The sequence below is a fragment of the Rhinoderma darwinii genome, chromosome 3 (assembly GCF_050947455.1).
Source record: "Rhinoderma darwinii isolate aRhiDar2 chromosome 3, aRhiDar2.hap1, whole genome shotgun sequence".
Classification (NCBI taxonomy): domain Eukaryota; kingdom Metazoa; phylum Chordata; class Amphibia; order Anura; family Rhinodermatidae; genus Rhinoderma; species Rhinoderma darwinii.
Window position 1 is genome coordinate 352179023 of NC_134689.1, and position 25011 is coordinate 352204033.

The 25011-nt window shown below is 41.7% G+C and overlaps 1 protein-coding gene across 1 annotated transcript in view; it reads right to left on the reverse strand.

Annotated features, from left to right (window-relative positions):
• ANTXR1 (ANTXR cell adhesion molecule 1) overlaps positions 1–25011 on the reverse strand; it is a 235682-nt gene that overhangs the window by 13963 nt on the left and 196708 nt on the right. Inside the window, exon 17 of the mRNA XM_075855335.1 lies at positions 10066–10146. Within this exon, the coding sequence (XP_075711450.1) occupies positions 10066–10146 (81 nt within the window). The remainder of the gene's footprint in view (positions 1–10065; positions 10147–25011) is intronic.

Here is a 25011-nt window from a genome sequence, read left to right on the forward strand (position 1 = left end):
ATATCTAATCCAATCATGTGTGATACTGTCTGCTGAGCCACTGTATCTAATCCTATCATGTGTGATACTGTCTGCTCAGCCACTGTATCTAATCCTATCATGTGTGATACTGTCTGCTGAGCCACTGTATCTAATCCTACCGTGTGTGATACTGTCTGCTGAGTCATTGTATTTAATCCAAACATGCATGATACTGTCTGCTGGGCCACTGCATCTAATCCTATCATGTGTGATACTGTCTGCTGAGCCACTGTATATAATCCTATCATGTGTGATACTGTCTGCTCAGCCACTGTATCTAATCCTATCATGTGTGATACTGTCTACTGGGCCAATGTATCTAATCCTATCCATAGTTTATAGGGTCGTAGTGCTATAGATATGCTGTCTCCTATACACATTTTTTTTGGGGCGGACACATATGTATTGGGTCTATTTTCCCTGACATTTTAAGCCCTGAGGGTATGTTCACACGGCAGCGTGCGTTACGGCTGAGATTACGGAGCTGTTTTCAGGAGAAAACAGCACCGTAATTTCAGCCGTAAAGGCATGTGAAGGCGTCTTTCGCTGCGTCCATTACAGACGTAATTGGAGTTGTTTTTCCATGGAGTCCATGGAAAAAGGCTCCATTTACGTCTGAAGAAGTGACAGGCACTTCTTTAACGCGGGCGTCTTTTTTACGCGCCGCCTTTCGACAGCGGCGCGTAAAAAAAATGACCGTCGGCACAGAACATCTTAAGAACCATTCAAATGAATGGGCAGATGTTTGCCAATGCTTTTGAGACGCATTTTCGGACGTAATTCAATGCTAAAACGGCCGAACTACGTCCGTAAATAGGGTGTGTGAACCCAGCCTTAGTGATGCCCCAGCTGCTAGTACTGCATTGTTGGGTCACTTAGGAGACCCAGCAATGCAGCTGAAAGCTGCGGACCGTCGGCCATGAGGAGTTTGCGGGGGGGGGGGCCCAATAAGAACTTTTGCATCTGGGCCCATGAGCCTTTAGCTACGCCCCTGGCTAAGGTGGCTTTTTCGGCCTTTATCATTATGTTGCACTGTAATGTTAAATTGTTTTGTTTTAAAGCAGAGTGGTGTGATGTTGGCTTGCTGGACATTTACATTTTGGACGCTGAGATGTACGGCCCGAACGCCATTTTGCTGCATTATAACAGAGCCAGGGCATGTAGCGTGGCTACGGCATGTCCTGTTGCAGTGGGCGGCGCTTAATTCATAAAACGGCGGTGTTCCCTCCAAGCATTGTTCGGTGTTCAGGTGAAAGATTGGGAGTGAACTTGGAATGTACTAGTGACGAGAGAGAGTTGCTGTGGAGAGCTGCTGCAGAGGTGAGGCGTGAGTGAAGCTGCTGGAGGACAACAGCATTTTTTTGGGCCTATGACTGTGGAACTGTAGTGAGTTGTGGGTGATAGGTAGGAGGCTCCCTGTGATTATGTATGGAACGCGGATGTGCTGGGTATGGGCTGGAGTAACTACACGTGGATAAAGGCTTCCAGTTTTGGACCAACCCGTGCATGAGGAAGGGTCGCTCATGGTCTTACAGCTGCAGAAAACAAGCTAGCCAGTTAACCAGCCATCATCCACCAGGCCTGAGTCATGTCTATACTGTATGCCTCTCATATTGAGACAATCATTCTGACACTGCTGTGGCCGGTTGTGTTGATAACCCTGGTCTAAAGGCCCTATTACACCAGCCGACAATCGGCCGGTGCAGCGAGCGCCGATCAACGAGACATTATTGATCAGCGCTCGTTTGCTCTTGTCACACATAGCTATGGATGGGGACGAGCGATCGTTACTCTGATCGCTTGTCCCCATACATTATTATCAGGTCAGCTGCGCGTCTCCCTGTTCACACAGAGAGATGTGATGCCGACAACGATAATATTTAACTTTTTAAAAACTATATGATCAGCAGATGATCGAGCTTGTTTGCTATTTCATCTGCTGATCACTGCCCTGTTTACACAGGGCAATTATCGGCAACGAGCGTTACATGAACACTTGTCTGCATGATAATCGCCCAGTGTAAAACCCAAGTTTTAAGTCAATTTTGAGTTTTACAACTAATCTCTTGCTTCATATCATCTTTGCTATGACAGACCTGCACTGGGCCCTTGCACCACCTTGCCGAGGGCCACAATTACATATAGGTAGACTAGCAACAAATATGTGCTATACTCTATAAACATGACTCATTGTACTTATCAGGAAACACAGTGTTAACTTTTATTTTATGGGTCAGATTGTAGCTGTTTTGTTATCTGTTTGCTATAAGGCCAGCATAAAAACAAGATAAGTAGCCTTTGAAGATATTGCTCTTACCAGTTCCCTACCCTTCTGTAGTTGAATCATTGTAAAAATACTCCATTAATGATGTAGGAGAATGGAGAATGTTGAGCTTCCGAACATGTGAGAAAACCGCAGGAATCCCCATGTGACCTGCACCGAGATGTTATTGGAAGCAGCTGTGACTGCTAATAACCTATAACAACCCGCTTCTCCTTCTTGCTGCAGGCAGGAAAATAAGAGTGGCCTTTTTTTTATTATTATATTGACGAAAGTGCTTTGACGAAAACAATAAAAATTGTTATCGGGTGGGGGGCAACATGATCTTAATAAAATTATTGAGAAACTGACTGCATCTAATTTAGAAACCAAATGAAGGGGAGATGCTAAACTATAGATTTGAAGACTCTACGATTCCGCAGGACTTCGGGTCATATCGGCTTGTGTTGCTAAAACACTGCATCCCCACTGGCCCCAGACTCTCCTCCGAAAAAAAACAACCACCATGCTATAATTTCTCGCATCTCTCCCTCCTCTTTCTCTGTGCACAGACAAACTCACTGAAGTGTAAAATGTTTTTAAAATGCTTGGTTTAAATGAATATTTCCATCACGAAGTGCCATCTTCATACCTCCCAACTTTCAAGTATTACAAAGAGCGACAACCGATTAATTTTGTTTCTTTTAAGCTATACCTCTAATCCCACCCAATCCCGGTTCAGCCCACACAGTATCATGCTCCCATAGTGCCTCCCACATAGTATAATGCCCTCTAGCTGCCACCATACAGTATAATAGCCACATAGATGCACCCATACAGCATAAAGCCAACACAGATGCTCCCATACAGTAAAATTCCCACACAGATTCTCCCATGCAGTATAATGCCCACACAGATGCCCCATACAGAAAAATGCCCCATACAGTATAATTCCCCACAGCTGCCCCATACAGCATAATGACCCCACATAGCAGCCCAATACAGTATAATACCCCCTAGCTGCCCTTATACAGTATAATGCCCCCAAAGCTGCCCCTAGTGCCAGTGCCCTTGAAGATAGTTCCACAGTGCCCATGTAGATAGTGTCCATGTAGATAGTGCCCCTATATAGTGCCACAGTGTCCATGTTGATAGTTCAACACCCCCCTTTTAAGATAGAGCCACCCCCTGTAGATAGCGCTACCTCCCTTTACATAGCGCCACTGGGACTTCCTGTAGGAGCGGAATCCCCAGCCAGAGCATAGGCAGGGGATTCCGCTTCTAGAGGGAAGCCCTGATGTCACTGTCCATATATGGACAGTGACTACTCCTTGCGCGGAATCCCCATTGCCGACTCTGGCCGGGGATTCCACTCCAGGAGGAACCCTTGACGTCAAGATCCATATATGGACAGTGACCTCAGGGGTTTCCTCTAGGAGCGGAATCTCCAGACAGATCATAGGCAATGGGGATTCTGCACAATCAGTAGCCACTGACATCACTGTCCATATATGATCACGGACATCAAGGACTTCCCCCGGGCACAGTGTTTAAAGTAGCTCTGTGCCCAGGGGTCCTCGACGAGCGGAGGAGCTTCCTCTGCTCCTCTGCTCTGAACTAATGCTGAAGCAGGGAGCTAACGGTTCCTTGCTTCAGCATTGGGTCCAACTGCATCTGCGTCCTGAGGACACAGATACAGTTGATAGCGGGATATACCCCCGGCCGGCGGGGACAGTGGGAGAACACCCAGAATCCGGGACTGTCCCGCTTAATCCGGGATAGTTGGGATGTATGCCATCTTCCATAATTGTTCCTGGCAACATGGATGAAGCCTCCCTACCCTGTTTTTTCTCGGGTTCCTATATGAATTATTATCTGACTACAACAGTTGGGTCTGTTCGGAGACTAGACTCTGTGGTTACCGAGACAGGCAGTGATGTCATTTGATTGACAGATGCAGACAGGAGGACATATTTTTAAGCAGAAGGGGGCGCCATACAGGAAAATGACTTAATTTATTATCTGTTACAAAAGTCACATGTTGTTTTGTCACTGAACTTATGTAGGCTCTCTCAAACAAAAGCATTTTGCAATACCATATGTTTTAAGTTATTGGATGTTTCTAAACATAAGACATGTCAAAAATTAAAAGGATAAAAGAAAGCAAGATATTTTTTTTTTACTCTATTTGTGTTATGGCTGATATTTTATCAGGTAATATGCCAAAGGAGCACTGCTTCACTTGATTATGAGCAAAACAAAAGAAGGCAGCACTGTATGGCACATTATGTGAGGGACGGTGCCCCTTTATTGATGCCTAGTGCCCCTATAACTTTGGCATCTACAGTGCTATATTCTAACTAGAGTGCCTGGAAGGTCCTTGAGGGGCTCTAATATAGAAGCAGAAATTACTGTGTTGTGTAAATGGGGGTTTCGAATCAGCTTACTGACGGGTAATATTTTACAGAAGTCTATGTGTGAGATATGACCTTTCATGGACAATAATCCATATAGACAACACAGACAGTACATGCTGGTTATTTTTCTACTATGCTGTCAGGATCTTTCAGCTACATGCAGAATAAAATTGCCTGTCTATGAGCATTGACAGGGTTTTACCCAATGTCTGCCTGTCTTCTGACTATAAGATAGGTCAAAATATGTATATTTATTCGAAAAATGTGGTAGATTAGTATTGTCAGATCACTTTTTTATGTTGGAGCATGACCTTAAGTCATGTATAGTTCCCCTTCCCACAAAATGACATACATGTACATCATAGAATGTCTTTAGTTAAGGCAAACTGATGTTCATGTCCGTCACGGTAATCACACAAGCACAGAAGCTGTGCCTTTGCGATCATTGCGGGAGCTCGGTGGTGACTGACAGCCAGACTTCTGCTGTAACGACCTTGATCAGAGAAACCTTTGATCCCAGCCATTTAACCCTTTCGATGCATGCAAGGTGTTTAGCAGAGGGAGGGGACGCCCTCTGTCTGTCCATTGGCACCCGTCAGTTTATTACTGATAGGCTTTTATGCTTTGGTATACTGAGTATACCAAGGCATTATACAGTATAAACAGTAAGACGATCGCATTGTGAAGTCCCCAGTCTACTTTTATTTGTATCATAATCTGTGTTAACATTGCACACATAGGACATATCATCAAAAAGATCTAAAAGGTTATTTGTGATTTCCACCCATAAGAAATAGACCCAAGTGGCAAGTGGTTAGCTCCAAAGTCACCCCCAAATGGTGGGGTTGTCTTCTGCTAGACCCTTTGGGCCAATTATTGTGTGAACGTCTGGGCCCACCAGAAGCTCCTCTAGTTCTCTGGTGGGCCAGTCCGACTCTGACTATATATGCACAGTTGTATGCTCCAACTGCAGAATGATTACAGGTCGTCCCTCATTGCTTCCAGTCTCCACTGTATTCTCCATATGCAGTTGAAACGCATATTGATAAATACACCTATTTACCAGAATACTGTCACAGTCCATGTCATTTACACAACACAGCTGCTGTACTACGCCAGGTTGGGCCTTCTGAACAGGAAAGTAGTGGAAAATCAGTTCTCCTGATGTGACTATACTCCACCCCAACATGGAAAAAAAAAAAATCTTAAATTCTGTGGCTGCTGTTCTCATTTTTATATTTATTATCCGCCCTGAACCTCAAATATATTGTTGTCTAGGACAGGTCCCTTCTAAGACAGGGGGCCTATGAAGCAGAACATTGTGATGTGCTCCTGATGATATTAACCCCTTCTGACCAGGCCTGAAAAGGTTAATCTTTTCATTTTTGCCTCTCTGCTTTTCAGCAGCCATAACGTTTTAATTTTTTCATTGACGTGGCTGTATGAGGCCTTGTCCTGTGAGGGAGAAATTGTATTTTCTTCCTGCGCTGTTTGGGGGAACAAAACAAATTTCTATGTAAGTTATGTCATTTATTTTTGCGGCGTGAATATAGCAAAAAGCGATTTTCATCATATTTTTTATTTTATTTCTTTTCTATCCCTTTCATGTTTCACACTGAATAACCTGTTAAATTAATTATTTAGGTTATTACTGTCATGTAGATACCTAATATGTGTAGGTTTTTAGTTTTTATGTAATGTGTGGGCAATAAAATTTATTTGGATTTAAATAATGCCTTTTTTGGGGACATTTCTGTATTATTATTTTAGTTTTGTTAAAAAAAATTGTAATTCCCTGGAGTGATAACTTTTTAACAACATTATTTTATACTTGTAATGTATTAGCATTGCATTGCAAATACATTGCACTGCCTTACTATGGCACAGGCTGCTGTTAGGGTTATGCATAGTGTGCCCTAACAGTAGGCATACTGAACAGAGAGCCCTGGGGTTCTTTCTAGGTCCCCAGAGATGACTGCAGAGGGTTCCCCCAGTCTCCGATAGGATAGTGTCACCGGGTTTTTGAAGAAAGATCAAAGGGTTAAACAGCTTGGGGCAGAGGTTCCTCGGATCTCAGCTGTATTCAGAAGGTTGCTCTATATGAAGGAGCTATTAGTAACAGTGCCTGCTAAGAGTATGAGTTCTCATAAGACTTTTCTACAGTAACGCCAAAAGACTTCGCTGTAGACTCCGAACCTGCACCGCCCGCCATCAAAAGATAATGGGCTGTGAGGGAGGAGTTAAGAAAATTATTTTAGCACACTCTTCAGCCTTCCCATTGTCCCTCCCTGTGTGTCTTCCTCTCATTACCATAGAGCTTCAAGTAGCTACTACATGGAAGCGCAAAGGTGGACCTAACTACTATATGCAGGCACAAAGGGTGACATAACTACTATTTGGGTTCCACAAAGAGGACCTAACTACTATATGGGGCACCAAGGGAACCTAACTACTATATGGGGACAAAGGGGACTAACTACTACATGGGGGCCCAAAGGGGACCTAACTACTATATTAGGGGTACCAAGATTACCTAAATACTCAATGAAGGCACAAAGGGAGACCAAAATGTTATATGGGAGCACAAAGGGTACCTAACTACTATATGGGGACACAAAAGGGGACCTAACTACTATATGGGGGCACCAAGGGGACCTAACTACTATATGGGTGAACAAAGAAGACCTAACTCCTATATGGGGGCACAAAGGGGACCTACTATACAGAGGCAAAAAGGAGACCTAACTACTAAAAGGGGCATCAAAGGGAACTAACTGCTATACGGGGGCATAAAAGAGAACAACCTCTGCATGGGAGGCACAAAAGAGGAATATTATTGTGTGGGGTTACAAAGGAGCTCCTCATTACTTCATGGGGGTGTAAAGGGTTCACTATTACTGTGTGGGGCCTAAAGGGTGGTGCTATTACTGTTTGAGGGGCCCTATTGCTTTGTGGGGCACTAAGAGGAACACTTACTGTGTGGGGCTAACGGGGTCTCAATTATTGTGCGGGAGCACTATTACTGTATGGAGCACAAAATGGGGGTACTTTTACTGTGTGGGGCACCAAGAGGGGAAATTATTTATGTCTGGGGCACTATAGATGATGGGTTTTTGAAAAGGATAAGTAATAGGTGGGGAGGGTGCTGAAAAAACGATGAGCTAAAGAGGATTCTGTTGAAAATTCTGCAGAGGAGAGTCACGGCTGGAAGAAGTCATCATGGTGTTTTTGGCCGGATGAAGAACAAAAGGGAAAATGAATGATTCCAATCAGAGAAGAAGTTACCTGTGAGCCACTGAATTTCACTGTACTTTATCCATTTATATGGTCTGCAGAACATCTGTGTAGAAATATCTACCACTATATGGTTACTGTATAGTGGTAATATTGGTCTTTGTTTTACTCCACACGTTTTACTACAGAATTGTATATAGATGATGGGTGGGGCCTAAGAATGGTTTCTTTTCGTGGGCCTAAGGTACTCTAGTCCTACACTGTTTCTGTTCACATCACGTTTGTACTTTCTGTTGGAAGTAAAAAAATTGAAGAATTTCCAGTCATAGATCTCCAACGGAAATCCATGATGTGGGTTATTGTATAGGTCGATTTGTTGCCCAGAGGAACCCATAGTAGAAAAACGTATACAGTGCAGTATACGTTTTTCTACTGTATTCCTCTGAATGGAATAGCATAGTCTACTATGTTATTCTATACAGCAAGAAACAAGGTAAATGACACACTTTTGGCATATGCTGGGTGAATGGGGGCCTATAGATATGTTTGGTGCATGCCCTAGTAGTTTTTCCCACCCACACGCCTAACGTAGAGCTCTAACGTGATGTGAACAGAGCCTTAGATGTGTATTCATATCGGAATTTTTCCGCTATCAGAAACCTTTTCCCCAGGGCTGCCTAAAAGGCATGTGCCCTCTGTGCCTGTTTGCTACCATAATCAGATTTTATCTTTTAGGGTATGTTCAAACTTTGTTTACAGTGTACGGTTGACGTATGTGTTGGCAAAGGGGTGAACTTTTGACATATGTCCCGACTGAATGTGTCGGCATATCTTCTTTGGAAAACTGGATTGAACAGCATGGTTGACTACACTATTCAATGCAGAGGCACCCCACAAAAAACATGCATACCATGAGATCAATGAGTATGCCACTGTATGCCATACTCTGGCATACATTGAAAGCTTATGCCAGGGATATATGTCAGAAGTTTTTAAGTGGTCTTCCCCTTCACCCTCCTCACACACCCCATTTTGTTCAGTATTTTTCCTATAGTGAAAGAACATTAGTGGAAAATACATTAATTACTCTGCCTAATGAGTAAAGGGTGGAGAGGCAAGCCCATATATGTAAAAAAGCAGAAGACCATCATGACATTGACGAACAGACCACAAAATGTCTCTCTTTGGATATAAATGTTATATGCCTTGTAGTTTTACTATCACGATTTAAGAGTTAAAATAAGCATCCCCAATTCCCCAACTACTGGTCTGTTCCAGCACTTTTGTACTTAAGGCTCCAAGTGCTCAGAATTAAATGTATTTTTTCTATCCAAAAAATGTAACCATGACCTCATGTTTAGATTCCACAGAAGTCATTGCCAGGAGTTTTGTAATCTCATTTTATTACTTCATTGTAGATAACAAACCTTACTTAGATGAACTTAAAGGGGTTTTCCAGGCAATAAAAATTGATGGCCTATCCTCAGGATAGGCCATCAATAGCTGATAGGTTTGGGTCTGACTCCCGGGACCCCCGACAATCAGTTGTTTTGAAGGAGCCACAGCGCTCGTACGAGCTCTGCTTCCTGTTCATTTCTACCTGCTCACTGTGAATCGTCGACACGCATTTAGTGGTGATTCACAGGTATTGCAGCCTTATCTCACATTCACTTCAAAGGGAGAAAAGGCTGCATTACCTGTGAATTGCCGCTAAATGCGTGTCGAGGATTCACAGAGAGCAAGAAGAAATAAAGGGGAAACAGCGCTCGTACAAGCCCTGTGGCCCCTTCAAAACAGCTGATCGTCAATTTAATTTGCTTTCTTTTCATTGTTTTCTTTATATTTTTGTTTTCTATGTCAGCACATGTCCTTGCCTACCTGCCTCAGCCCCGTAAAGCCAATCTTTAGCCAAAAAGAGTTCTTACGGCTGACTAGGGTTCTTATGGCACCTGTACTGGGCAGGAGTTTTGTGTAAGCTCTCAAGATGTAACTGACTTTCAGCTTGTGGTTGGAGATTAACTTTAAGTACACTTCTCAGTAGTTACTAGACAGTAGTTTCTGTCGGTTGCTTTGAAAAATAGGTGCACCTTTAATTTCTGAATTTAATAATGAAATGATAATAGTTAACCTTACCTTATCTCCGGGCTGTGGTCTCATTATAGACACTCGACTGTATCCTTTTCTCAGGAGAACCCACAAAGCATCAAGTTTGCCCTAAAATTTCAGAAACATAAATATATTATATTATAATATGTTTATATAGATTAAATGCAGAAGAATAACATTTCCTAATAATCATTCATAAACATATTCTCTAAGTATCTAAGAAATAAACCTAGAGGAGAACAGGAGTTGTCATTGCCAAGAGGTGAATGCACAATAACCTCCTTCTACCCAGCCAATCAAAATGCATCAGCTGATATTTCAATCCCCTTCTGGCGCTTGGTCTTGTGTCAGTTTTAGTGGTTTGGCCCTTAGTGTTTCTCTGTGGTTGACTTTTTGGATTCCGACCTGGTCTTGTCCTGACCTTGCTCTCGTTTTGTCCCTTGGTTCTTTGTTTGACAAGTCACTGCTGACCTCTGCATGGATTTAAGACTTCACCCTTGTTTTAACAGGCTGATCCTGCTCGGTCCGCTTTTTTTTTTACTCTGCTTGTTCCCGATTACAACTTTGGCCTGTGACTGCCATTGATAACCAAGGCCGATCACTTGCTCCAGGAAATGATCTACTGCTTGCTCTTTGGTAATGTTATTCAGAGAATTAAGCCCCTGAGAACTATGACGCACTGTAGTCCTGGGGCCAGTAAAGTACCAAACCCAAAATTATGTTTGAGGAAAAGGGTCCAATAGAGGAATTGTGTGATCTGAATGCATTACAGCACACTTTCTCTTTAATCTAAACCTCCAGAGATTTACTTTAGGTCCCATGCACATGACCGTAAAAATCGTCCGTAAATTGCGGACCGTAATTACGGTATGCAATTACGGACCCATTCACTTCTATTGACCATGGATACGTTCCCGTATGTTTTCAGGAAGGTGTCCAGGCCGTAGAAGTGTACCGCAAATTATGGAACATGTCCATTCTTTTGCTTTTTACAAGCCACGTTCTCAAACTTTGTATGGGAGCATGGGCCGAAAATGAGAGTGGCTGTCCGCGGCCGCCAGCGGCCGGCCGTGCCCGTAGTCGCGGGCCGTTATTACGGGCACGGCCGTGTGCATGGGGCCTTACTGCTGCTAAGAATTTGTTGGTTTTATTTAGCAAACGGTTATGTATAGTCTTTGTACTAGTGAGCTTGGTGTTATTATTGTGGATGCAAACTCCATTGATCTCTGTAAATCCGTTTTTTGTTTTTTTTTAAAACTTCAGCTTTTTTATTGATATTTTATTAATAAACAACAGCAACAACAACAACAGGAGAAAAGAAACAACATCTGTCATAAATGAAATCACAAATGACTCACAGCTATTGCGAAAACAGTAAAAGACATGCTACCTGAGACCAAAATGTGTCCAAGATGTAGTAGTTAAAAAAATATAAGGACATACAGATACATCTGTCCCTCAATACCCATAACATGAATCAGTTCTGATATAATTCAAGCATAACAGGAGAAAAAGGAAAAGGATTGAATGGAAAAAGTTAGTAAAAGCGTCAGATCTCCCAGAATGGCTCAATCTGTTGATTAGATTCCCCGGAGGAAACATTCACTTTTAGGCTGGGTTTACACGAGCATGTTACGTCCGTAAAGGACGGAACGTATTTCGGCCGCAAGTCCCGGACCGAACACACTGCAGGGAGCCGGGCTCCTAGCATCATAGTTATGTACGACGCTAGGAGTCCCTGCCTCGCTGCAGGACAACTGTCCCGTACTGTAATCATATTTTTAGTACGGGACAGTAGTTCTACGGAGAGGCAGGGACTCCTAGCGTCGTACATAACTATGAAGCTAGGAGCCCGGCTCCCTGCAGTGTGTTCGGTCCGGGACTTGCGGCCGAAATACGTTCCATCCTTTAAGGGACGTAACATGGTCGTGTGAACCCAGCCTGATTCTGAATACTAAAAAGGAGAAAGTGTAGAACAAAATGTCATCTGAAAAATTGATAAGGCACTTAGCAATAAGAAGGTGCACTAAAGATATCCAAAATCCCAAAGACAGTAGCCACACTAAATGTAAATCCACCATACCTACTTTACTTGTACTTTAATATGGTTAGGACTGTAATGGAAAAATCCCAATGTACCTAGATATCCAATTAATGTAAGTATAAAAAAACACAAATGTGCTACAAGGAACTATATAGTGAAGACATCCCCTGCATCTACACTGCCCAAAGACACGTTTGCAAGTTGGAAATCTTATCATTTCGTGTTTGGAGTCACAACAAACTTTTCAAGTTTGGATTCTTCCCCTCTATTTGTGCTGAGAGGCATTTCCAAAATACATAGTGTGCACACAAGCTCTGTCAGAGCTCTAAGGCACAAAATTGCAAAACTTGGTATATATATATATATATAGTTTGTCTGTCAAAGTCCATCGACATTAAATCTAGGAGCCGACTGACTTTCCTGGAGCCGCTCCAAGGTCCTAAAATTGTGCCAAGTAGACAAAATAGGCTCAGCTGTAGAAATAACAGAGCAATATGATCTGCATTTTTACACTTTATAGACCAGTTTTGCGTTACCGTTGGAGATGAGTGAATCTTTGCCGGTGTTTTGTCTCGTCAGCAAATTTTCTATTTTGGAGCCATATTTCCCTCATTTGAGACAATGGAGACTGAAAAAGGCATTTGTATTAGCATTTCAGTCTCCACTGTCTTTAATTAGGGAAATATTTCTCGGAAATTCGCCTTTACGACACACAGGTTAAGGAAAATTTTCCGTAGATTTGCTAATTTCTATTAATCATTTAGTGCATTAGACTGAATTTATCATTTATTCCCTGCGGCTTTAGGGCCAACAAATTCTGCAGCGCTGTACAGAGATTGTCTTCATTCACGTTACTTCGTGTCCACAATGGGGCTCACAATATAATTTCTCTATCTTAAACACACAAACTGACCGATTTCATAGGAAACCAATTAACCAATAAGTATGTTTTTGGAGCGTAGGAGGAAACCCATACAAACTCCATGCAGATGTTACCCTTGGTTGGATACGACGGATATACAGTATTTTTACAGTGCTACATGGAACAGTTCTAACCATTGAGCCATCAAAAAAAATAAATAAGTATATTTAAGCATTTGGACATCATTCAGGCTATGCTGTTTAATTATATGCTGCTTATACATTTGGCTGACAAATGGCTAGGAGCAGAGGAATCTAAAAAACAGACTGGAAACTTATTGGACTAAGGCCTAATATTTCGCTTTCCTGCTGTGCAAACTGGAGAAGTTTCTCTTTGGCAGATGGATGAAAATCTTATATAGGGAAAATATTTTGTGAGCGCTCCTTCCTCGACATCTAGGATAACATTTGTTTAATTTTAGATTTGTTCTGCTTTCAGGGTTAAAAAAAAGGGTTTGTTTTCATAAAAAGAAATGCAGAGATTTGTAGTTGTAGAAGATTAAATATATGAAAACTACCATCTTTATTTGCAATCTAGGTATAAAAAGCTTGTACTCCTTCAGTCTGAAATGCCTCAGCAACTTTTTGTATCTCATTTTATGAGTTGGCATAAAGGCAGCAGTACAAGGTCCCTTTATATTACTACTATGCCCTCTAAAAGCTATATATAAATTAGTAGGATCATTTACTGTGGCTCCCTTCCTGCTAACAATGTCCCTCATTTTTTTTAAACATCACTTTTTTTATTTCGGTTTTTCATAATTAAACAAAAAAAAAGTTTTTTAAAAAAAATAAAATATAATGTTTACTATCCATTGTACAAAATATATTACTCTGCACCTACCTATTGAGAAGAAAGAAGAAAAAAAATAATAAGGAAAAATAGAAAAAAAAAAAGGAGGGGGGGGGGGTTCAGAGTGGTACCCAGATGCTTTTTGTATAACCAACACTCTTCATTTATAATACCAGCCTGATATAATCCAAAAATGCTCTGCTATTTTTTCTGGTAAAACGATGGACACCATGAAGGAAACCTGACGGAGTCCATTAAACTGTTGTTATCATGTGACGGATCTGGCACTTCTGTTTTTTATTCCTATGATGGAGCAGAGCAACACAAAACGGAACACAGATGTAAACCCAGCCAAAGTTTAGCTCGGATCTCAGGTATCTCCAGTATTGCCAGTACGGTATACAGCGTTTTCTCTTGCTATGTAACGTAGCAAGCTCCAATTCACATTAAAATTGTGTTAAAACTTTAGGTATGATTTTTGTCCAGTTTAAAGGTAAAACAGATCTCCATGTCTTTGGTATATACCACCTGGCTGCAACACAAATATGTAACATTAAAATCCTATATATATAAATGTTAGGAATTGTATCAGAACCAAAATTTAACAGCGCCAATTTAGGCTCGAGGGATAACTCCATGTGCAATATTTAGGAGGCATAATTAAACACCTTCTCCTAAAAAGAAATAATCTCTTTACAAGACCAACACAAATATAACAATATTCTCTTCTCTCTACATGGCCACCAGCATAAATTGCAAAATTTAGAATCCATACTATGCATTTTTACTGGTTCAAGGTACCATTGGCTCTATATCTTCTTGAGGGTTTCTAAATAATCAACACATCTTGTTATTTTATTCAAATGAGCAGTGGATTTTAATCTGTTATGAAATCCCGGCCTAAATTCTTCTCCCATTTTTCCATGTACAATATTTTTCCCGTAATGAGTGATTTATATGCCGCTGCAAACCCCTTTACTTTAGTATTAGGAAATGTAACGTAACGTACTATGTAGAAGGCATCGCTAGATATTTAGTCTATAAGTGGTGTAATTGTAAATAATTAAAGAAATGCGTAGATGAGATTTCATACTTACAGTGCAGAATATATTGTCTACCAATGAATCAGCAATATATTTCACCCTCAGTCTCAACCATGTTGAAATATTAATGCAAGGTATCCAAGATTCAACATGTTTTAATTAACAAGTAAAGATCAGAAAACTAGATATGAATCGAATTCGGTCCGAGTTTCCCAAAAGTTTTGGATTCGGCGAATTACGAAACTTTTGTGGTTTGCGTCACAAGAATTTAAAATGATGGCCAGGTGCGGGCCCTCCACTTTACACATTAGAATAAGGATCACATCACCTCAGATGGGCTTCCTCATAATGCCTTGCAGGCAGACTTCCTAAAATGCTAAATCCCTCCCTTTATCCATATATGTTGCTGTCACTTTGACATTACTAATGCTGGCTTGGCGTTTAAGAAATTGAAAGGGGTTGGACACATTCCTAGAAGACATCAGAAAGTCAAGCACAAGTTTTAAGGATAATCGGGGCACTTGCGGTATGCAGCAATTTTATTCAGACAGAATCAGACGGCTGTTTTGAAAAAACTGAGCCAAAACAAATTTTGGGAAATTCGCTCATCTCGACTTTAGATTATGTAGCCAAAGTATGTTCTATTGTTGGCATACCATATTTAGCTTGCGGTAGACTTAACATATCTCTCCATAATAAGGTACATTGGTCATTGCAAGGTACAAACGTTTTCTTCCACCCCACTTACCAATGTCACTAGGAGACACATGGTCCTTGCTGGCACTAGACTTCCACTCTACTTGGCCATCTGTATCACTCAACTTCTAATTGCAAGTCTTCTTTATAATTAAAGGATTGGGACATAAAAATCTATTCTGTCTTAAAACATCACTCAGACCACAAGACCTTGCTTTTGACCTTTTGTCTGTTCTGACCTGTGCTCTATACCACCGGTGAATAAATGCTGTTTGTCTTAATTCATGCATTTCTATCATCCATGAGCGCTGCTTGCCTCCATGTTCTGGTTTGTCCACCTAAGACTCTACATGATGTTCTGTACTGGAATTCTGGTATATAGGCATACAGTGGAATACCTTGCCCAAACTCCCTGGGCAAATCGCTACTTGAAGTGCTGTGCCCGGTTAAGCCCCTGACGTCTCTGTATATATATGGACAGTTGACATCAGGGGCTCCTCCAGTCCCGGGCCAAAGCACTTCTGATGCTCTGGTCAGGAATACCAACATTATTCCATTCTAAAAAAAAAAGGGACAGCCCGATGGAGGCCGAAAGTCATGCTAATGTAGCCATATGGACACGTTTAGCCTGTACATCGGGAGTTTTCCCGACGTACACGCTAAACGAATGGTAAAAACGTGATGTGAAATAGGCATTATTCTTTATTTACTTCATTTATAATGTACAGGGTGGGCCATTTATATGGATACACCTAAATAAAATGGGACTGGTTGGTGATATTAACTTCCTGCTTGTGGCACATTAGTATATGGGAGGGGGAAAACTTTTCAAGCTGGGTGTTGACCATGGCGGCCATTTTGAAGTTGGCCATTTTGTATCCAACTTTAGTTTTTTCAATGGGAAGAGGGTCATGTGACACATCAAACTTATCGAGAATTTCACAAGAAAAACAATGGTGTGCTTGGTTTTAACGTTACTTTATTCTTTCATGAGTTATTTACAAGTTTCTGACCACTTATAAAATGTGTTCAAAGTGCTGCCCATTGTGTTGGATTGTCAATGCAACCCTCTTCTCCCACTCTTCACACACAGATAGCAACACCGCAGAAGAAATGCTAGCACAGGCTTCCAGTATCCGTAGTTTCAGTTGCTGCACATCTCGTATCTTCACAGCATAGACAATTGCCTTCAGATGACCCCAAAGATAAAAGTCTAAGGGGGTCAGATCGGGAGGCATTTCTTCTGCGGTGTTGCTATCAGTGTGTGAAGAGTGGGAGAAGAGGGTTGCATTGACAATCCAACACAATGGGCAGCACTTTGAACACATTTTATAAGTGGTCAGAAACTTGTAAATAACTCATGAAAGAATAAAGTAACGTTAAAACCAAGCACACCATTGATTTTCTTGTGAAATTCTCGATGAGTTTGATGTGTCACATGACCCTCTTCCCATTGAAAAAACTAAAGTTGGATACAAAGTGGCCAACTTCAAAATGGCCGCCATGGTCAACACCCAGCTTGAAAAGTTCCCCCCTCCCATATACTAATGTGCCACAAACAGGAAGTTAATATCACCAACCATTCCCATTTTATTTAGGAGTATCCATATAAATGGCCCACCCTGTAGTTTGTATTTACTGTTAAATTTGTTTTAGCACTGCAATAACTTTCAATTGGTCCCGCCTTAATCATTTTGACATAATTTATTCTAGTCTTATAATTTTCTCTATTATGGAACAAAATCTCCATCTTTTTCAATAACAAAAAGCGGTTACTAAAAAAAAAATATAGGGAATATATATATATATATATATATATATATATATATATAAAAACGTAATTACATTCTGTGCTGTTCTAGCCATAAGCCTAGTTTACGATGAGCTTTGAGGTTGCATTATGTTGGTGTATTGTAAGGTAGAAAAAAAAATTTACAATTGAAAAACTCCAGTGTCTAAGTTGATGACAAGAAAATATGATGTATTGACTAGACCACCATGCAGCCAGAGAGTCATCTAATAAATAGTCTAGATTTGCTTTTATGTTTAAAGCGGGGAAATGGTGCAGACAGCTTTGGTCTTAATGGGGTTGTCCACTACCGGACAACTGATGACCTATCCACCGGATAAATCATCAGTATCTCATCAGTATGGGTCCGACACCCATAACCCGTACCGATCAGCTGCTTTGGCTGCCTGCGGGCATCGGATGTCATTGCACAGTATGTAGTGTACGGAGCCGAAAGCAGTTGGCTCCGTACATTGCATAGCGGCCATGTTGCGGAACTGCGGCTCTGCTCCTATTCACTTGAGTAGGTGCAGAGCTACAGTACTGCAGCTCGGTCGCTATTCCGTGGCTGGAGTCATCTGCTTCCGGCATGGATGTTCGATGCCTGGAGGCACCCGGAGAAGCTGATCGGTGCGGGGTCCAGGCGAAAACCATATACTGATGACCTATACGGTGTATAGGTCAGCAGTTGTTCAGCAGTGGACAACCCCTTTAACTATTCTTTACAGCCCATTTGTGGACTAAACTTTACAATTTTCAACTGCAACTAATCACTGATGTTTATAAACGTTCACGGAGCAGGCAAAGGAGGCTAATGCCTTTGGGTTTCAAGTAATATTTATTAATAAAGCATATTCCCTGCAATAGAAAACACCATTGTCATGTGCCATGAAAAGTTACTTTAAGGTGATACAGGGGAATCGCCTTTCTTGGTAGTCCCCCCGATTATCTAAAGCCAATAGCTGCATCCAGCATGGCACATGGCACTGGGTAACAACTGTGTTCTTGGAAAAAATAAGTGAAGTGGGTGCCTAATTATTTCAATGGGTGCTCACTCATTTCCCTGCAGCCCCCACAGCTGCTCTTGAATTAAAGGGAAGGTGTCATGAATTTTTTTTTTATAATATTGCTTTTAGTATGATATTAAAATACATTTTATTTTGTGTTCTTGTGTTCTACTTTTTACTTTTTTCTTACTTTTACTTCTCTATGGGGGCTGCCATTTTTTGTTTCATCTCTGTATGTGTCGATTAACGACACATACAGAGATGGAATACGGCACAGCCAACCCGGGAACCGTTTCATTCACTGCATGCGCTGCTCCCACACAGACCAAAACGAAGCACGTTCGCAGAGCGAAATCCGGCGCCATTTTCATGTGGACCGGAAGCCGTGGCCGGACAGTAAGATGACTACTTCCGGCCGCGGCTTCCGGCCATATGTTCAAGGAAGCGAAGGCGCAAGGAATAGGAGCGGAGGCGGCAGGAGCAAGTAAATTATGTTTGCGTATGTAATGTGTGTATTATGTTCATGTATGTTTGTGTTACACTGTCTGCTGAGAACTGTATCTAGTCCTCCTACACTGTGCAGTCGCTCAGAAAATTGCGGCGCACAGTGTAGGAGGTTTGAAGATTCAAACCCCTCCTCCTGGCACTAGCCAGAATAAGGGAGGGGGATTGTGTGATGACACTAGAGAGTGTGTCTACCCCAAATTTGCAGCATAAAGCAATGATGTTGCTTTACCACATTGACCATGCTGCAATTTTGGGAACTGCTCCCTCTAGTGCACAGCACATGGAAATTTTTATAAATTAGAATTTCCTGACATTAAAAAAATTAAAACAATGTGTAATAATTGTTTGACTACAAAAAAAATAAATGTCTAGCGACACATTCCCTTTAAGGCTCCCTGGAATTAGTTTCTAGTAGACCACATTATGAGTAGAGGTTGTCCAAAAAGGACAACCCCTTGCAGCTTATAGAATTGATTTGATGCTAGTAATGCCACAGCCTATAGGCATACTGCTTGATGCAATTACCCAATATATATATTGAGGATCAATAAAAGCAGTTGTACAATTTGCCAAGGCATTTTACTGTACCACCAATTTTTACCTTATGATTTAGGCCGGATTCACACGAGCGTTGCGTTTTTGCGCGCGCAAACAACGCAGCGTTTTGCGCGCGCAAACACTATTTGACAGCTGCGTGTGTCATCCGTGTCTGATGCGCAGCTGCGTGATTTTCGCGCAGCCGGCATCATAGAGATGAGGCTTGTCGACGCCCGTCACTGTCCAAGGTGCTGAAAGAGCTAAATCTTTCAGCACCCTCGACAGTGAATGCCGAACACAACAGCGAAAAACCTGTTAAAAAAAAGATAAAGTTCCTACTTACCGAGAACTTCCCGGCCGTTGCCTTGGTGACGCGTCCTTGGTGACGCGCCTCTCTTGACATCGAGCCCCACCTCCCTGGATGACGCGGCAGTCCAAGTGACCGCTGCAGCCTGTGATTGGCTGGAGCTGTCACTTGAACTGAAGTGTCATCCCGGGAGGTCGGACTGCAGGAAGGAGACAGGAGTAATCGGTAAGTTAGAACTTCGTTTTTTTTTACAGGTTCATGTATTTTGGGATCGCAAGTCACTGTACATGGTGCTGAAACAGTTTAACTCTTTCAGCACCATGCACAGTGAATGTCTCCCGACGTCGCGGACCGGAAATTTTTTTGCCGGGTTCGGCCAAAACGAGTTTGGCCGAACCCGGTGAAGTTAGCTTCGGTTGTCGGGGTTCGCTAATCGCAAAGACACTCCGTTTGGATGTTCGGAAACAGAAAAGCACGTGGTGCTTTTCTGTTTACATTCATCCTTTTGACAGCTGTTGCGCAAACACGCAGTTCGCACGGAAGTGCTTCTGTGCGACATGCGTGGTTTTCACGCACCCATTGACTTCAATGGGTGCGTGATGCGTTGAAAACGCTGAATCAACGGACATGTCGTGAGTTTTTTGCAACGGAGCAACGCTGCGCAAAAAACGCTGCCATGTCTGCACGGCCCCATTGTCTAATATAGCTACGGGCAACGCACGTGAAAATCACGCGCGTTGCACGTGCGTATTTTACGTTCGTCTGAATAAGCCCTCATGGATAGCATTAATCACAAGCAATGACTGCTTATGGTAATCCTCATCATTTCAACCTTACCAGCATTTTTTCTTTAGATAGCCTTTTTTGCAAATTGTATTACTATAGATCAAGAATTTTAGTAAGTTAAAAAAACAGCATTGGACAGCAACGCTAAAACATGGATTTAATTTAATGGCTCATTTACGTATAATCAATTAAATATCTCCTTCTGAAGAATAAAGATGCCTTACATTAGAAAAACTACCTAACAGTCTATAAACATTTTTCATTTATGATAATCATTGTTGTCAACTTTAGAATTTCCTGTTTCTGGAAGGTTTTGGTACGTTCCATGACTTCCTCTTGGATCTGTATCCAATAGTGTCCATAACATGTTTTGTTCACGTTTCCAAGGAAGAGAAAACACATTTCAGGTTCACATGATCCAAAGTCAGCTGCCAAGCTGCAATCTGGAGGGGCTGTGCTTTATGTCAACAATGGGGAGCATATGGTTTATATCAAATGGCATGAAGAGTGTTGGAGGTCTGAGGCATCCTTGACATGGGCATTTCTTCAGAATTTATTTTAAGAGTCCCCTTATAAATGAGTTTGACATTTTATTATATACTCAAAATATACTGAATACAAAAGGAAAAATGAGTTTGTGCTATAAAACATATGAAAATAATAATAAAATGTATGGGTCTTAAGTGACCAGCCTGTTTTGGGTTTTTATGATGGAGTAATTTTTTTCAGTTTTTTGATCGGCGCATTTCAAAAACCATAACTTTTTTTATTTCTCTGTATGTGAGGGCTTAATTTTTGCAAGACGACTTGTAGTTTTTATTGCTATCATTTTGGAGTACTTTTCGATCACTTTTTATTGCATTTTTTGAAAGACAGCACAAACAGAAAACAGCAATTCTGGCATAGTTTTTTATTTTATTATTTACAGCGTTCACCGTGCGGGTAAAATAGTGTAATATTTTTATAGTTCTGGTCGTTATGCGCGTAGTGATATCAATTTTGTGCAGCTTTTCTAAAAAAAAAATATTTTCGTTTCATAATAAAGTATTTTTTAAGGGGGACATATCACTGTGTGAGAGAGGGAGAGAGCCAGTCTCCTCCCTCTGAAGTGACTTAGATGCCACGGTCGCTATTGACTGCGGCAAGCTAACTCCGATTCCTCCCATTAGAGAAGGAGCCCAGCTCTCTTTAGAGGGGTGTCCCATGCTGGGCTTATGACACAACGCCGTGAAAAGGTAGCACTGTGGCATAGGTACCCTGAAAGACCATCGTGAAAAGGCGTATGGTCGGTCATCAAGAGGTTAAGAGATGCACGAAATAACTGCCCTTATTTACCTTATTACCTTATATGACTTGAATAGAAATCTTCAGGCTATGTTCACACGTTCATGATTTGATCAGGATTTAGGCACTGATTCCATGCCTAAATCCTGATCAAATCTGTTCACATTCTGCATCCAATGCAAGTAAATGTTTTTTGTTTTTTTTTTACCCTATCCACATACTGCAGAAAGAATCCACACTGATTTTTGTCCATGCAGCAAAAAACATTTTATCTACAATAATGACCATGTTATACATTATTCTGGATACTGCACGTAAAAGCCGCTATATAGTCCCATTGAATGACGAACTAATGCTTGTCTGGATCCGCCGGCACATTTGCTGCAGAAATCTAACTATCAGCCTCGAGATTTCTGCTGCAGATTCCTTGTAAAATACACGTCAGGATTTGCCATAGGCAAATCCTGATAGTGTGAACACAGCCTTATTCTTAGACGTCTGACCATATATGACTTTGCAAGTAAAAATTGGAAGGAAAAATCATTTGATCAAAGCTTTGCTGGGTAATTGTTCTTGTTGTAATTGTTTGTAGGAGACGCTGGAAAGATTGGTGTATCAGCTATGTCTCCAGTAATTAGCATCTTGAAGTGCTAATAACGCCTTCATTTTATGAAACCACAGTGTCCTATAAAACATTAACTTGGACGTTTCTTCATCTTCTTCCATTTTTGTTATATTGCAGTCAAGTCATTGTTTTAGCTTATAGCTTTCCATTGCATATTCCAATGTCATTGCTAAGCCAGAAATTATGTGTTTTCATCATTAACATGCAGTTGACCATGTCAATAAGGCTTGGTTTGTATTCCCATGTATTTCCTAAATTTTGTCCGTTTTACACATGAAGAGTTTTAGTTTATAAATGTGTCAGGGTCAATGTCATTATGAATAAATTGTTTTGCATCCAAAAACAGGTGAGCTTCTTTTTCCTTTATCACATTAGCGACTAAGAACTTCAACCTAAATGACCAATGGTCAATGCTGTCATGGCAAGCATTATCAGCTTATAGGGTTCCCAGGCCTATATACCAAATTTCATTCACTATGCTAAGCCTAGCTGGCTAGTTATTTTTGGGTGCCGGTATGGGGTCACAAGCTACTCTAAATCCTTTGGCGCTAAATGTTGGTATTATTTGAGCAAGTGTAAGGCACAATTGTTTGGAAAATTTTACGGCACTACAACAAATCTCATCATTTTCCTATTCTCCAAAATTAAGAGGGTGCCCCACAAAAATGTTTTATCCAGAAGCCTTCTCCTATCTTAATCAAACGCTGGACAGAAAGCAAGCTCCTTAATCGGCGCTTATTTTCTTCTTTCACAAGGACCAAAGCATGATGATTGGGGATGAGTGATCATTACTATGATCGTTCGTCCCTATACATTTAATTTTTCATGCTGCATATACGATCCGATCGGCCACTAAACAAACGTTTGGTCGTTCATCGGCTGATCGTTGCCCTGTTTACCTAGGCAATGATCGGTAACGAGCATTTATATGAAGGCTTGTTTGCCCGATTATTGGCCTGTGTAAAAGGGCCCTTAGTCTGTGTCTGCCCTACAATTTGTTTAAATTCTTGCTGAAAGGGAGTCTGTCACCAGAATGTCCGTATTAAACTAGTAACAGTGTATTGTAGAGGAGACTAATCTGTATCTAGTGTTTATTTTAAATTCCTGTTTACTGCCTCCTTTGTAGAGAAATCCTTTTTATTAACTTTATGCTAATGATCATTTAGGTGCAATGAGGACAGCCCTCCCGTCTTACATTGGTTGACAGGGGCCAGGCAGCGTAATCGGCGCGTTATTCATCTATAACTCGCGCGCGTCCCTGCTCTTTACTCGGCACATGTTCAGTATTGCCGATTAGAACGGAGAGCAGAAAGATCGTATTGTGCATGTGCGGGGTAAAGAGTAGGGATGCACGCGCGTTACAGACAGTACGGGGCCAGGCATGAACATGCCAATTACGCTGCCTGGCCCCTGTCAATCAATGTAAGAAGGAAGGGAGGGGGGTGACGTAAGAGCATTTAGGAGCAATGGTGACGCCCTTGTTGCACCTAAATGCTCATTAGCATAACGTTAATAAAACAGATTTCTCTACAAAGGAGACAGTAAGCAGAAATTTAAAATAAAAATTAGAAGCAGGTTAGTCTACTCTACAATATACTGTTACTAGTTACTAGTTTCATTCGGACATTCTGGTGACAGACTCCTTTTAAGCTGAAGACCTTAGTATTCTGAGAGAGACTGGTTGCAAGAGACATGTTGCCTGACAACCCTATAAAAAGACTATGGTTGTAAGGCTCAGTATCCCTAGCAACCAGGCTGTTACGAGGCCCATGGGAAATGATACGGTCATGGAGCCTGCAGATGATGCGTAAACCCACTCTGTCACCAAGGGATTTGACGTAGGATTAAAACAGGGAGCGGAGCCTTAAGGGACCCCCGGCATTCACCCTTTATCCCCTATACAGGGATCTTGACTTCGCTGCTGGGGAGCGCCAGGGTGCTTCCTCCAGAGTAGTCTCCTTTGGCAACAGCTGACGTTAACAGGCATAGTACAAAATCAGCAGACAGTATGCAAGGTCAGGTATAGAAAGAAGTCAGGGCAGGCGACCGACGGACACTCACGGTTGGTAGAGCAAAAGGTCAGTGCAGGCAGTAGAGGTTCTTCATGGGTAATAAGCAAGAGGTCAGTTCAGGCGGCAGGCAAAGATAGTCAAAGGTACAAGCTGAGGTTAAACACTGGAAATCCAACAAAGTACAAAGCAGGATATCAGTAGACTTACTGGCAAGAACCTAATTGCTCAGGCAGTGGTGGACAGGGGGATGTTCCATTTATACCCTGGGAAAGCTGGCTAGTAGGCGTGCACTGGCCCTTTAAGATCAGGGAAGTCAGTGGGCACAAACACTAGAAAATGCATGAAATACGGGAGAAGAGCCTTAGTGAAGGAGGCAGCGAATAGCAGAGGAGAGCAGGAACACGGCGTCGCCTAGGATTCAGAGCATGCCATGGAGTGGTAAGTATACAGCGGAGGGGAGAAGGGATCGGCAGTGGCTGTTACACAGGCCTATGAACAGCTGAACATTTTTTTGGCACTGTGCTGACAGCAGGGAAGGAGAAAAGCAGCTTGACCGTAGTCAAGCCATTACATTCTCTTTGCAGGCTGGAGAAGCTCTTCAATAGCAGAACACACATACTAG